At 45.6% G+C, this 15,385-nt stretch overlaps 2 protein-coding genes across 2 annotated transcripts; one reads left to right on the forward strand and one right to left on the reverse strand.

Moving 5' to 3' along the window:
* Positions 1 to 376: 376 nt before the first annotated feature.
* Positions 377 to 4,462, forward strand: LOC136435713 (complement C1q tumor necrosis factor-related protein 5-like). The gene is made up of 2 exons (XM_066429386.1): positions 377 to 1,410; positions 3,350 to 4,462. Exons 1-2 carry the CDS (start codon positions 940 to 942, stop codon positions 3,629 to 3,631), a joined length of 753 nt encoding a protein of 250 aa, XP_066285483.1. The 5' UTR covers positions 377 to 939; the 3' UTR covers positions 3,632 to 4,462.
* A 616-nt stretch (positions 4,463 to 5,078) lies between these two features.
* Positions 5,079 to 13,853, reverse strand: LOC136435706 (neuroligin-4, X-linked-like). Its single transcript, XM_066429373.1, has 10 exons — positions 13,455 to 13,853; positions 11,361 to 11,508; positions 10,722 to 10,907; positions 10,003 to 10,127; positions 9,256 to 9,324; positions 8,512 to 8,668; positions 7,947 to 8,125; positions 7,705 to 7,834; positions 6,672 to 6,810; positions 5,079 to 5,785 (listed from the first exon to the last, which is right to left on the reverse strand). The coding sequence occupies exons 1-10, from the start codon at positions 13,800 to 13,802 to the stop codon at positions 5,566 to 5,568; spliced, it is 1,701 nt and encodes a 566-aa protein (XP_066285470.1). The 5' UTR covers positions 13,803 to 13,853; the 3' UTR covers positions 5,079 to 5,565.
* Positions 13,854 to 15,385: the final 1,532 nt, after the last annotated feature.

Raw genomic sequence — 15,385 nt, forward strand, 5'->3', positions numbered from 1 at the left:
GTAATACAGTGTAAGGAGGTCACAATTTTCCCCAACAACCTCTGCTTGGAGATTTAATTTCTGCGTCGCGCCCGTTGATCATTGAAGAGAGACAATAGATCAAAGCGCACCACACACGGAGAGGACCACTCAGGTCGGCAACGTACTTCCAGGTCGCGCAAAACAACCTCTTTACTTTCCCTTTGAATGCGAATACGGTCAGCAATAAAACGGTCGTAACTTTTCCCATTCAGCTGCAGAGAAAGGAGTAATTTTCCCATGAATTCAACACTGGTACTTCTTTGCTAAAGAAGAGGTACATTTCTGAGATTTGCCCGTCTATGGCGATGATTGATGGACATGAGCAGTTTTTGTTCTTTTGTTGTAATCGTCATGTTGTCCCACCTAATCAGTGTCATCGTGCCCTTCCATTGGATGTGGGATGAACGCGGTTAATTGAATTACTCTGATCGCCGTTGCTGCGCTTTTAATTCAACTGCAGGCTCCTCGAGGTTGATACGATGGTTTTCTTCATTTTATAAATGGATCTTTTCATGCTTTGAAAAATCAAACTTACCCTTTTTATAACGTTTCCTGATGTTCTAGCAATGTCCAGATCTGGCCTATGACTACCGCTACCAACATTACAGAAAGGAAACAAAAAAGATACAGCCAGCAAAGAACAAGATATCAAAGAAGTCTAGCAATTCTTCAAAGTTGATTTGATGTGTTTAGGAGTAAGGATTTGAAGGGTCAGTGGCACTGGGGGTAAGGTTAATATACGCCCGGGATGAACATTAGTTTTTGTTGTGCAAATCATGAAATCTGAATGAGGCCAATCGCAAGAACCAATGAATAAATTTGACGTGGTCCAAACGTCCTTTCGGCAGACGTCCTTTCAGAACTGACGGAGAGACCACTTGACAAAGACGCGACGCGCCAACACTGACAGCGGCAAAGATGGAAGCTCGATATCTATTCGCCTACGTTGTTGTGCTTGCCACAGTCTGTACCGTCTGTACGGGTTACACCAAGTCTAAAGACGATTTCCTGAACATGACGGATCAGCGCGGCTGCAACAGGTGCTGCCGGGGTTTTCCTGGAGCGGCAGGACAGCCGGGCATCCACGGGCGGGACGGCGTCCCCGGCCGCCCAGGGGTGGTGGGGAAGGTCGGTAAACCCGGGAAGCGAGGAGACCGCGGGTACTCGGGAAAGCCGGGCCCTGCAGGGCCGGAGGGACCACGTGGACCATCGGGACGGCCCGGGGGGAAGGGCGAGCGAGGCCCGGCCGGATCGCTGATGCAGCCGCAAAAGGTCGGGTTTTCGGCAGCGCGGATGTCGGACTTGGGAGACGCCAACAGACCGGTGATCCTCACCTACGAACACATCTTCGTCAACCAGGGCGGATTCTTCAACAACAACACTGGCCAGGTAAGACGGAGCCTGTTAGATAATAACACTTGCCAGGTATTAAGGAAGGGGTTTGTTCTTTAAGAACAACACTAGCCAGGTAATACAAGGCGCACCTTTCCTAACCGGGGCCCGACCGGGCTGTTTAATAGTGGGAACGAAAAGTATAATAACTGACAGTGTATAAAAAAGACCACAAAACATACAAAAAAAAATATTTTTTTTAAGGTTGGAGGAGGAGGGGTGGCGTTCATTAACAATAACAACATGTTTATGTACGGATATAAGGGGCTTCTTTGATAACAGCACAGGTCGGATAAGTGATGGATAGCTTCTTCAATAACCTATTCAGAGGTTCAAAATATTTAGGGGTGCCTTCAGCAAGAACACTGTGCAGATAAGGTGGGGCGTCTTCAACAAAACTGTCTATGTGAAGTATCTTTCTCAACCGGTTCTTTATTGGCAGCACATTTCGATGATGCCGCCATATCATCCGAAGCCCTTGGTAACGGGGGACGATGTCGGAAGCGCAATTTCTTCTTTCATAAGAAAGGAATGTCCTAGAAATTTGAAGTCATTACGGGCGTGAAAATCAAAGGGAGTTATAGTTTTTGGCGTGTGTGTGTGTGTTTGTCCGGATTTTGTTGCCAGCTTAACTCAAGAACCTAAGGGTGGACTGATGCACAGCGCAGAAGAAAAGCGGGTCCGCAGAAAAGAGCTTTGCAACAGAGCTGAGTCAGCTTTAATACAGATGTGATTTTTGTGGCAGAGACGGCCATTCTCGTATGGGGCTGTTAAGCCATAGTCGATGCTGTAGGGCTGATGTGTATTAGAATTTTACCATGGTCAAGACTGACCGACGGAGGCCATATGTATACGGGGGGATTACGATGACATTTGGTGTGTAGGTAGGTCTTGGGCCCCCTGGTATGTGACCTTGGTACTGAAGCAGAATTTCTGGCGTTTGTATCTTTTATCCTAAACTTGCTATGGTGGCTCTTTGTCAAAATCTTTCAATGAGAATAACTGAACAAAGGACCGACAGATTTACATGGTATTCAGTGTACAGGTAGCTTAGACAAAGATGTACACACACAATGAAATGCATAGCATGCGAATTAGTACCCAAATTGCATAATCAATGAGGATATTCTATATTTGTATTGCTTTCCATAATAGGATTTTAATACATGGTGGAACATCTACAGATGCCAATTATGTATATAAGGGCCTAATTTGCATAATTCATGCAAAAGTGCCATAATTCCTTTGATGGTGGGAATTTCATACTTGTGACGTGTAAGTTAGTTATGTAAATAGATAAGTCATGTGCATAATTTATGGTGAAATGTAAACATGGTATTCTGCCAAAAGAAATGACTTTCACACTTACAATTCATGTAATTCTGGTTGAAAAGAACATCATTTAAATTGATGCTGATTACAGCATTATTTGTATCATCAATGAGACAATAAATAAAAGATAAAACAATAAATCTACAAAGGCTCAAAATAATTCATGGCGGCATGAGGTCTCCGAACTCTTGTTTAGACATTTTTCTTAGTATGACATGCTGTTGAGAACATATCAATTGCCATTTGCCACAGAGTCAGCTGCTGAAATAGGCGGAAGATCTCTATATATCATTCCAGTTCGTTGACTAATCAATGGTTCACAACTGCGAAGTGTTCTTGCATCTTTATGCTATCGTCACAATTCCAAACCGGAACAAGGCAAGCCGTACAAGGCGTAAACGAAAAAAAAATGTATATCAAGAAATATACACAAATTATGTTCAAGTTATGCTACTTCTTTTACCTCTTGTGTGTTTCGTTGTCTTTTATATCATACTTTTCGGGCCTTTTTTGGAAATGTGACCCTAGCATAAGATGCGTTTTGAAAGATAGTGATGGGCACGAGTCTTATGCTAACTTAACGCCGTGTGCCTCTTGCCCGCAGTTCCTTTGCGGCGTCTCAGGCACGTATTTCTTCACGTTCCACGTCTACAAGCGGTCGGGCCAGTACGAGACGTTCGTCCGCCTGGTGCACAACTTCCTCCCGGTGGTGGCGGTGCACGAGGGCGACAACGACGATCGGTACGACGGCGTGAGCAACAGCGTCCTCTTGCGGCTGCAGCGGGGCGACAGGGTGTGGCTGGAGATGCCGGCTGGGTTCTTCCTCTACAGCAACGCGTTGGACAAACTCACCAGCTTCTCTGGCTTCCTGCTCTTTTCAGATTAGAACACTAACGGAGGGGGTCCCAAATTCGCCACTGTAGCTTAAATTCGCCTCTTGATATTCGATCAATCACCATGACAATACGTATGTGAAAAGTAAAACAAATAAACTTGTGATATAGCTCCATGCCCATGGTATCACCGGCTCCAGGCTCATGAAGTTCACATTTGAAAAATATGATTTTAAAAAAAAGGCCCCTCCGTTACGCGTATGTACGTATATCAAAAACTACATTGTATTAGACTCCACCAGGTGTTCCTAAGGGGTTTATATTATGGGTGGTAGAATTCGGGGAAAAAGGCTAATGATTGGCCAGGAGCCCGCGGGAAAGGTCACATTTCCCCGTGCAGATTATTCTCTCCATAGCCATCTCAGCTAGATCATATAGAGACTAAAAGACTGTCGCCTTAGAGAGACGAACGATTGGCCACTGTACTTCAAGAATGATGTCAGATGTGTTAACGCAATGGCGGATGTCTTAACGCTAGCTAGGCTGTATATCTTTTCCATATCTATTCTCGAAGTTTGTTGTAAAAAAAGTCGAACGGTATCGTCAACTGTACAGGGTCTGAGTAGAGCAATGATATTAGTGTGTTTGTACAGAAATTGACCGGAAGTTTTGCTGATGATAATGGTATAGAAAAGGTGATATGACAACCTCGGAAACAAGCAATCATAACATTGTGCAAACGTTACATTACAGTTGGAGTCCGACATGGGGCTTTAGACATAGGTTATCCGTGTTGAAAACCTTTGAATTGAAGAAACCTAAGGTCAAATAACCCTGTTGCATAGTATCTAATAAAGCCAACAGGTAGCTGTCATTTTCTTCCATTTTCCGTTGATTCAAGCGTCTATTCCATCGCAGTTATTTTGGCTCCTTGTGTATGTGCGTCCGATGGACGTTATCTTCACAAATCTTCGCTGATGTTGGGGGTTCTTTTACGTGCTCAAAGTGTGGCTCTCTTCTATACGGGAGCTCAATTTAACGTCCTACCCGAGGGACGTCCCTAAGCGAAGCCAAGTACATGTACTCATTTTCACCAGAGTGAAGGGAAAATATTCGTGTAAAGTGCCCAATGGCAGAACGTCGGGGCATGTCAAAGGATTCAAACCCATTACCTCTGGGATCGGGGCCAAACAACCTACCATCACACCACGTGACGCCACCACTGGCACTCAGTCATAGCGAGATGAATATAATGCTCATTGGACACATTCGACAGTGCCAAATACGTCTCTAACTCCGTGATTGTCCTATTTTGTCAAATTTTGACAATCGCGTACGAATACACCGTGGATGTAACTAGAGTTTGTAACAAGGAGGCTAACTGCAATACAAGTACACCGCGTTGAGAATAACATGGCATCTCCCCTAACAAGCAAGCAAGTAAGCATTCATGTAAGAACCATGTTTTTTTTTTTCAATGAACCAAACACAGACATTGCATTAAGATCCACGGACCACTTTAATAGGTATTTTGCTCTTTCTTTCTCGAAATAACACAAAACCAAGCAGCTGTTACTTAGCAGAAAGGAGTGGGTATCTGCAAATTATTCTCTAATTACCACAAATGAAAGCTAAGAGCCAAAAGATAGCAGAGATGACATCAAATCCCTATCACTTCTTCATCATTCCTATATCAATGTACAAATATTTATCACAAATTATAACACGTTTCTGTGATATGTCATGAGAACGTTACCACTAATCACAAAAATAAGTATGTCGCTACGATCGTTCCTACAAGTCTTATGTAAACATTCATTTTCGTTTACTGATGATAGATGTCAAATGGGCATCTGAAACGTCCGGTATTTCTCAATATCCAGTTGTTTAGATTGAATCAAATATGTTATACCCTAATCGTGCAAGATGTATGACCAGAAGGAACATGTAGAGTTTGGCCTGACATGCGGTATTTTAAGAAGACGTCTTAACGAGCGCCCCCGAAGGGGTTGGTGTTTGCCTTCTCTCCTTCCTCGGCAGCATCATACAGCAACTTGGGGACGTAGAAGGTCCAAAGAGCCGTCTTCTTTGCCTTGAAGAAGTTGTCGACGTTGGTGTCTTTGGGGGTGCGGATCTCCACGTAGGGCTGGCTGTCTCCCTGGTAGCGGGGCCACTTGATTGCCTCATCCTGCTCAGGGGTAGGCTCCCTGGGAATGAATGAATGAAGGAAGGAATGAATGAATGACATTTATCGTACATTTTGCCCCACTTGGCTAAGTACAGGTCACAACAAAGACTTGCTTACAAACATAGACACATTGGCACGAGAATCGTAGTGTAGCGTGTATGTCCAGCTTCTTCTCTCTTCTTGGTAATAGATTAATCTATTTTCATTTTTTTCTATCTTCGTTGCAATGCAATGCAACAAGACAGGGTAGCAGGTCTCGTTTGATAGTATTTTACCCGTGTCCGACTTTTAAAAACAACATATGTATACAATGCGCTTAGAACAAGGATTGTATGGCCCATCTTTGTATAGATGGCCCAAAATGTGGGGATTCATTTTTTGTAGAATTTAACGGTGTAAGTTGCCAATTTTAATACACAGACTGTCATACTAAGGCCTTAAGAATATGTTGTGTTTCCGGTTACCCGACTGACCCTAGCAAAACCCCCGCCGACCCTAGCAAAACCCCCGCCGACCCTAGCAAAACCCCCGCCGACCCTAGCAAAACCCCCGCCGACCCTAGCAAACCCCCCGCCGACCCTAGCTTTATTTTTTGGTGGACCGCTGGTAAGAGATAGTCCAAACTTTCATTTCACACTCTGTTAACAGATTAAAGCTTTGAACAGTTGATGTAAGGAGAAATGAAGTAAACATTGTTTCTATACAATTACAGTATGATGCTGAAAATATCAGTGTCCTGAAGCACTTCATTTTTGAACTGTTTTTGTTGGCTCACTTCGGCCGAAATCTGAAAAATAATTAACCAAAAAAAAGAATCCCTACCTACGGACCCTATTTTTTCAGGACCATTACCGGAAATACAACATTTTTTTCCCAATAATCGATAATGTGCTCTCATTGCTCACCCGTCGCGGGCAAAGCTGCACATGAAGTGGACCATCATTTCCTGCACCTCCTTGTCGGTCTTGTCGAACTCATATTTATCCTGGGCATCCATCAGGCTCGGCCCGAACACAAACACGCCGTCGTCAAATCCCATAGCCCCTGAGGGAGAGAAAATCCAAGATGTAACGGTAGCCAGATGTGAATATTGTAAAAACAGTATTGATAAATTCTTTCACTCACCCACGTTGGTCGTATGAGTTTTGATCTAGTAGCATTACCCATGTGGGTCTTAGTCAATCTGACTACTCACCCATGTGGGTTTTGGGTCGTTACATCTGACTACTAACCCATGCATGTGGGCTTTGGGTCGTTATGTCTGACTAGTTATCACTGATCCATGTAGGTCAGGCTACCAACCCATCCATGTGGGTCTGACTACCCAACCAACTGGGTCTGACTACCCATCCATCAATGTGAGTCTGACTACCCACCATTCACGTGGGTCTGACGACCAACCCATCCACGTGGGTCTGACTACTCAGCCACCCGTGTGTGTCTGACAAACCTCCTTGGTCTGACAACTCACCCACCCATGTAGACCTGACTACTCAGCCACCCATGAGGTTCTGGCTACTCACCCACCCATGTGGGTCTGACTACTCACCCACCCACGTGGGCCTGACTACTCACCCACACATGTGGGCCTGACTACTCACCCATCCGTGTAGACATGACTATTCACCCACCCTGTGTGCCTGACTACTCAGCCACCCATGAGGGTCCGGCTACTCACCCATCCATGTGTGTCTGACTAACCCCCCATCCATGTGGGTCTTACTACTCACCCCTCTATGTAGGCCTGACAGCCAACTCACCCATATGGGTTTGACTACTCACCCATCGATGTGGGTCTGACTACTCACCAATCTATGTGGATCTGTCAACCAACCCACCCCCGTGGGTCTGGCTACTCGCCCATCCACGAGGGTCTGCCAACCGACCCATCCATGTGGGTATTACAACCAACCCACCCATGTGGGTATGACTACTCACCCATCCATGAGGGTCTGGGGTTGTTCTCGGAGACGTGGTGGAACTCGTACATATAGACGTCGCCCCCGGCAGCGGCATGAGCGGCGGCCTGGAACACCATGCCTGAGTTGACGTAGTAGTCCCCGCCGGCCTATTCAAAAATAGGGTACAACAATAGGCGCTTTAGTGGCCTTCTGACATCCATTGAATGGAAGCCACATACACACACACACAAGAAGAGTGTTAAGCAGCAGACTGCTTACCCTTATCATGTTGTCCCTGATGGCGGCGGGATCGTGCAATCTCCTGAAGTCCGTGTACTCAAAGTTGATGAGGTCACTGATAAACTGACGCGGCCCTTCGGGATAGCGCTCGGCGAACAGCTTCCGTCCGTCATCGTTCATGTCCGAACTCATGCCGAACTCAATACCCTTGATTTCCCCTGCAAGAAGAAAAGCCATTCATCATCCGACTTATTTACTAGAATCATATATTCATATCAGCCATTGGTTAAAGGAATGTCCTGAATATGCATAATCTGGTATTTATCAGAAACATTTCAAAGATCACATCACATATGTTGACTCATAAATAAGTAAGTGGTTCTGAACTAGCGATTCTGGCTTTGAGTTCTGCCGAACTCTCTACTTGCTTCAGCTTCCCCCGGCCCGCCCTACCCAGATGCCCCCCCCCCCAGCTCAAGTGTGACGTGTTATAGATTAACACAACGTGTTGTGTATTCACTTGTTCACTTTGACTTGAACATGCGCACAAGTGTGACGTGAACGGGCCCTAACATGGATAAGTAGAAGCGGCAGATTGTCTTACTGAGTGCTCCGGAGCCCCACTTATCCGTGGTGCCGACCATGATGGGAACCTTGCTGAACTGGTTGTTTTCAATCATCACCCGGGGGGAGGCAGCGATGACGCCGCCAGGACCATCAATTGTGGGCGAGAAGGCTCCCAAGACCATCATGGCTGGACCCTGGAGAGATAGAAAGGTACCTTTAACATATTCGTTCTACTGTAAGCTCACACCATTTCACAGGTTTGCATTTTGCAGATAATGTTACATTTCAATTCGCGGTGGTTTAGTGTTCGTGATGTGTGTCTTCTGTCCGCCCACGACATTGTTACAAGTCCTTGATTGTTACAACTGCAAACTAAAAGCCACTGTGAACACTCTATTTTCTCCCTACCGCGAACTTAAATGCATTTACAGTGTTGTCTGTGAGTCTAATAGGTACTTGTCTCCAAGCTGAAAGCATGCGGTGTGAATAATAATGGTGGCAATGAACTGACGACAGTGTATCTGTGATGAACAATGTACTAGTATCACTACAGGTGTAGTAGGCAAAATGTCCTGTAATACGGAATGTTCATCAACGTTAGCAATAAAAAGAGAAGATTTTCAATGGTTTAAAGCCTTTTTGTTTAAGCAGCCCCCCCCCCAAATGACTGACTGACTGACTGACTGACTGACTGACTGACTGACTGACTGACTGACTGACTGACTGACTGACTGACTGACTGACTGACTGTAGTATTGGCTCCGGCATGCCCGAGTCTTACCGTAACCTTGGTCTCCACCAGCTCATCGGCAGTCTTCTCCCGCAGACAGCTCACGATGTCCGCGGTCGACTGCGGACGGTATTAAAGTGAAACAGTTTTTGAACAGCAGACCATTTGATAGAAAAATCAGGATATACTTAGTTAACCCTAACTTATTTTTAGTTGCCAATATCACACTAAATGCTATCTCAAGCAATGGTTTGACAAATAGGTGGCACTCCTCTAGAAAGGTAGTTCTCATAGTTAAGATTCACCTTTTTGCACCTAATGGGGGAAAGACATAGGAGTTTTATAGTTATCAAATGTATGCTGAAAGAGATTGTGGTATCATGCATAACATTCTATCTATCGTATTGATTGTCACACGCTTATAGATAAAGATACGTCCAGAGCAAAACATGCAGAGAGTGATGACTTTCCAGTCGAAAAAGGTTTCTGTCAGCACGAACGGCCAAGATTTCAGACTAAGATAAACTTGACAGTCATAAATGCCCCAAAATCAACACAGAATCAACAAGAGCTGCCTTCCACTCAAGAATCACGACCATAGCATGTCCAGAACACGAGATATTAAAGCCGTAGTAGTACCGTAGGAAGCCGCTAGGGGGCCCAAAATCTCATCGACTCTTTCTTTTGCCAGGCACTACCAACATACCAAATATCATAAAGATCTATCCACGACTTCTTGGGTTATGCTGTTCACAAACACACGCGCCTGAAAACACAAAGGTAAATATCCACGCTCACCTCTGTAGAACATTCGAGCTTCTCGGCCAGCTCTTTGGCGAGGTCCACGGCCTTGTAGGGCGGCAGCAGGACGGCGGTGGGAGACATCATACCACCACCGCTGATGATGGCGCCGTGGAACAGACCTGAAAACGACAACAAGACCCGTCTACGCATTCTCTTTGTAAACACTGCTAATAATGACACCGTGGAAAATACCTGTGGGGTATAAATGACTGTGTATCTCTGTTATGTTTCGTCTGACCCGTACTTCTTCCCTCGTGAGCTCAATGAAAAGCTTCTCATGAATAGAAATAAAGGTTCAAACAAACAAAGATCAGTCTCGTAAACACGAAAAAAAGCCTCGGTGCTTTGGCCACGTCATCAGAGCCCAGAACATCCCAACCCATATCCTGCAAGGGAGGATCTGTGATACCAGATACAGAAGGGGACCACGTAGCAGTTGGGGAGACGACATCAGGGACTGGGCAGGTAGAGCAAAGAGCGAAGGACAGAGAAGGATGGTGCTAAAAGCGACCATAGTCCCCGACCCTCAAGATGGGGATCGCACAAGGTGAAGTTGAAGGTGAAGAAAAAGACCTGATCTCCAAGCAGATCTGACCTGATTTCGGCTCGAAAACGGGAAGAGAATAATGTTCATTTTCCGTTCCGTGCTCGTCACCTATTTGGGATCGTCTCCTGACCTGTACGTTTTTAACTACGGAAGTTTTGTTGTTTACCTTCGCTGTAAGGAGAGATGAGATGCAGAGACACCAGGTTGCCGGCGGCTGCTGCACCCATGAGCGTCACCCGCTTGGGGTCGCCTCCGAACCTGGCGATGTTGTCCTGGATCCACTTCAGAGCCTCGATCTGGTCCAGCATTCCGTAGTTACCGAGGGCCTCGTCATCGTCGGTGCTCAGGAAACCTGCAGAGAGACGGAGAAGTTTTCAGTGTCTTTCCTCCTCTTATGTGCTAGGAAGTAACTCTGTCTTAAACATTTTCTTACAAACGGACTGGTCTTATGTCCTCATAAACGTTTTGAAATGGCAATGGTTAAATCTATTTATCTATTTATTCATTTTCTGTCATCTTTATCCGGGGTTGTCCAGCTCAGCTTTGCAGTGGCGGCCTGCATTACAGATGAATTGCATGTACTATAGTAAAATAATTAATGTGCATACAGTGACATACAAACAGAAAATTAACGTGCTATAAAAATGATAATGGTGATGATGATGATGATGATAATGAAAAACAATAATGATAATGATAATAATAACAATGATAGATAAGTGATAATAATGATAAAAATAAAAGTAATGATAAGAATAAGAACAATGATACAGTGAAAGGACGCTGATGATATGGAGTTGCTTACCGAAGACTCCCATTCTGTAGTTGACCGTGACCACCACGACCTCCTGCTCGGCCATGGCGGTGCCGTCGAAAGCCCGGACCGTGCCCCAGTCGTACTGGGCGCCTGGGAACACCACAATCACGGGGTGCCGATGGCCTTCCTCGGGGTCCTGTCAGAGCAGATAACTTCATTTACTTATTCATTAACTCGTCCATCCATCCATTCATTCATTGATTTATCTGGATGTTGTGTTCTTGTGTGTCCGAAGCTACTTCTTTGAATACACGTTTGGCACACTGGCAGGAAGTGAGTGGGAAGATTATGTCGCAGCAGTGGTCAAACGTGCGTGAATGACAGGAAGTATAGTTCATAAGTGGTAGAATCATACGCTTATCAGACATGCCAGGTCATGGGGTCAATGGAAGAGGCTACTTGTTAACAGGAAGGTATTGTTTTGGGTCTGTTTGTAGCTTTGCAGTTATGTATTTTCCGGATTCTTGTCTCACACACACACACAGGTTCAGGAAGTGATCAATGGATACATGTGATGTTAATCACACCCTTATTTGAATCATTAATGAACTACAACCCAAAAGGACACAACAGGAATTCCGAATTTTTCACGGAGGTGTGAGATCTTTGAACTCCTCTACAATAGTATAATTTTTAAGTCCTTGGAGAAATGTTTAGATTCATCTGTTGAGCTTTGAATGATTCTGGCGTTAGTGTTGTTGCAAAGCAAACCTTCTAAAACCTTCTAAACCTTCCAAAACCCTCAAGACGAAGAGGAATGTGAAGAAACAGGTGTGTTGTGTGCACGTTTTCCTACGTCTTCATAGAAACGCGTGTTATGTACATGGTATCAATTAAGGCCTGATCATCAAATATGTAAGGTACGACGGTCGATAGCTTAGCAAATAAGCTCAAATGGCAAAAACACCCTTTGAATTTTGTCGGGTCATCTTTTATTTTAGCCTTAGCTATTTTGGAAGACTAGTGCTCGGTCATCTGAACACAAGAGAACACGAGATGTATGATTGACAGGTGGGGCCGGCTTTATGTGGGTGTTAACACCTTTGTGACCTTCTTCTTATCGCTGCGCTGTCAATCAAAAACCTGGCTAGCAAACGACCTTTGATCGGGGCATGCGCGGATCAGTTTATATTCAACGTCAACAATCTGATTTTTTTTTTTCAATGCGGAGAAACCCTGAGAAAAATGATTGCAAGGTAAAGTGGGGAGGGTGAGACGTTGGATCGTTAATAAATGGACTTGGTTACGGATCAATTCGTCAAAGTTGGTTGACAAGGAGTTTTGTTGGTACCGACGTTAAGTTTAGAGTCCATTTCTCTCATTTCGACAGCCAAAGACGCCTACGATTTTTTTGTCGCAACCGCTTTAATAAATCTGTGGACGCAGCAGTGTTCATCCTAATATGCTGACTGTCCAATCGCCACACATTATGTTGATAGACCTGATCACGAATTGCACACAAGTCGGTCGGCTGGTACACCTTTTTTCACACGCACGAGGTAACGCGGATCGAACATTTGAGCACTTTTTTATTCCACGTTTTACCGGATTAACATGGTTTAAATGACACATGTAGCATCGGAAATCATCCGCTAAGTTAACGCCACCATTGGTAGCCTGATACTCACCCTGATTAGTTTACCGGGGCTCCGATACTCTCCCCTAATTGGTAAGGGCATAGTTGGTAAGGGGTTAGTATGGAAGCCGCGGTCCAGTAAAGATCAGTAAACTAACCAAGATGAGACCCAGGCTACCAAATGTTGACGGAAACGGTAAACTAATTAACGGTAAACTAACTCAGGCTACACCATTGGAACGTCTTTTTATGCTTTTGCGTCTGTTTGGACACGGGGGATGGCATGTCCTTGACATGACTTTGCTCAAGTTTCACACCAACCCACTCTTCTTCGTTTCTCTTTACTTTTGTCTTGCTGATCCAACTTTTCTTGACGCGCGATCTTGACACCGCAGAAACTAAAGCGTTTTTCAGTAGGTACATGTAAGTTCTTCAACAAGGACTGATTGCATGCAGACCGCAAACAGAAGAGGGCCCTTTTCTTTAAGTTAAGAAGCTAGGCTTACCTCTGGCGCGTAGATGTTGAGGTACAGACAGTCCTCGGACATGGCGTGTGTTCCGTTCATGATCTTCTCCAGACGATCTTTGTCCTGCGGGCAGTCGGCGGCGAACTGCGTGGCGTCGCGAACGTCGTCCCACTTCTTGGGCGGGCGGGCCTCGGTGAACCGCAGCTCGCCCACCGGCGGCTCGGCGTACGGGATCCCGAACCATGCATGGATGTGCTTGTCTGACTTCGTCTCTATCTCAAACCCGTGGACGTCGCCATACTTCGTCTTTACCTTGAACTTGTCGTCTTCCTCGCTAAGGCAGGAGGAGACCAGCACGAAAAGACACAGAGCACCGAGAGCCTTCATTTTGCCGAACCAGCTGGGAGAGTGAGAAGGGCCAAAGTGACTAGATCAGCTGATCTTTCCTCCGATTGTTTTTCTCGCGTGTTGCTGTGTGACAACCGTTTGGGACGGGTCCTGCGATTGGTCAAATGTTGTTGTGTCGTACGGTACGACTTTGCTTCGTCCAATCGGGTGGTTTGTTTGTTCGTGAGGCAGGATTTCTCCTTATCAGAAGCCGCGAAAACATTGCGATTAGATAAAAGTGCTTAGTTCAGCTGGGATATGTGACCTGGTGGTAGGCAGGATGCCAGAACACATCTAAACATCAACGTGTTTATCACCGCCCAGATGCTCCGTCGGCATTTACACCGGAAAAAACATCATGTCCAAACAGATTTATGTTCTTTTACATGTTTTGAGCTTGTTTTCAATTCTAGATCTTCCCGGTGTTTTGTAATGTTTCTTTGCTACCCTGCGCTGCATGTGTGTTTGAACAACCTTTAAACGTGAGAGCGTGGTCCGCAAAAGTGGCACGAAGCCTCTGATTACGTGACCATCTGGGCGAAACCACCTGTAGTCGAAGCCTTGCTAGCCTTGATGCCAGACTGCTTCCAGGGCCTACACAGGCCAAGTTCTCGGCTCTAGGGCCAACCAACTAGCCTGGAGTCCAGCCTTGTTTGCGTTGGTCTGCTCCTAACGTCGCTACCCGCCAAGGTAACATTAGGCTTGACTCCAGGCTACCAACAAGCCCCTTTAGGAAATTCTAAAAACAGGTCCCCTGGGATATAACCTAAGACACCGTACGATAGATATTATACCTGGCATCCAGGCTACCCATGACCCCAAGTCTCATTACACACTTAGTCACTTAAATATGCTGGAGACCTTTGGTCAGTTGCTAACTGCAAGCAATAATGATCAATAATCGCAAGGAGGATAATGCCCAAAATAGGATACTATCGATAACGGGGCAAATTCCTACTACTCAAATACAATCACAACGGATCAGTATCAGCGCCTCTGACACACAGAGATTGATCTTCAAGCAGATGTAATGGGGCAAGACAGTACCCAAAGGGCCAAAACACTATCCCACTGGCTCCGCTCCGGGGTCAGTTGGATAGTGTTTTGCCCTGGTAGATCTGCTTGGAAATTACGCACAGATAACGGATCATAACGCAATAACCTGGTCACTAGTCTGGTTACGGAATGCAATTTCTCGGTACTGTAAGCTTCATTCTCCGCCTCGCCTGACCATTGAACTGACCCCGTACTGATGACTATGCCTGCCTGAATCAATTGTTGCTATGGGCCGGCCTTTCAGGGGACCAGGGGACCGAGGTAAAATTTCCTTAGGGGCATAATGGAACTGGTGCCTATCAAAGAACTGGCATGTGTGGACCCTGGCAACAGTTTGGATTCCAGATTCTGAGATAATGTCTTGCCTAACGCGGGGGGGGGGGGGGTCTGTGATATTTATGCTTTGGAATTTTGGGGGTGGGGTGGGGGCATGTTGGCCCTACGACCGAAGAGCTGGCCTGTGTGGGCCCAGGCAACAGTCTCCAGGTTAAGATAACGTCAGACCACGGGCGGTATCGGCGCCCCTG

Source organism: Branchiostoma lanceolatum, chromosome 1 (assembly GCF_035083965.1).
Source record: "Branchiostoma lanceolatum isolate klBraLanc5 chromosome 1, klBraLanc5.hap2, whole genome shotgun sequence".
Classification (NCBI taxonomy): domain Eukaryota; kingdom Metazoa; phylum Chordata; class Leptocardii; order Amphioxiformes; family Branchiostomatidae; genus Branchiostoma; species Branchiostoma lanceolatum.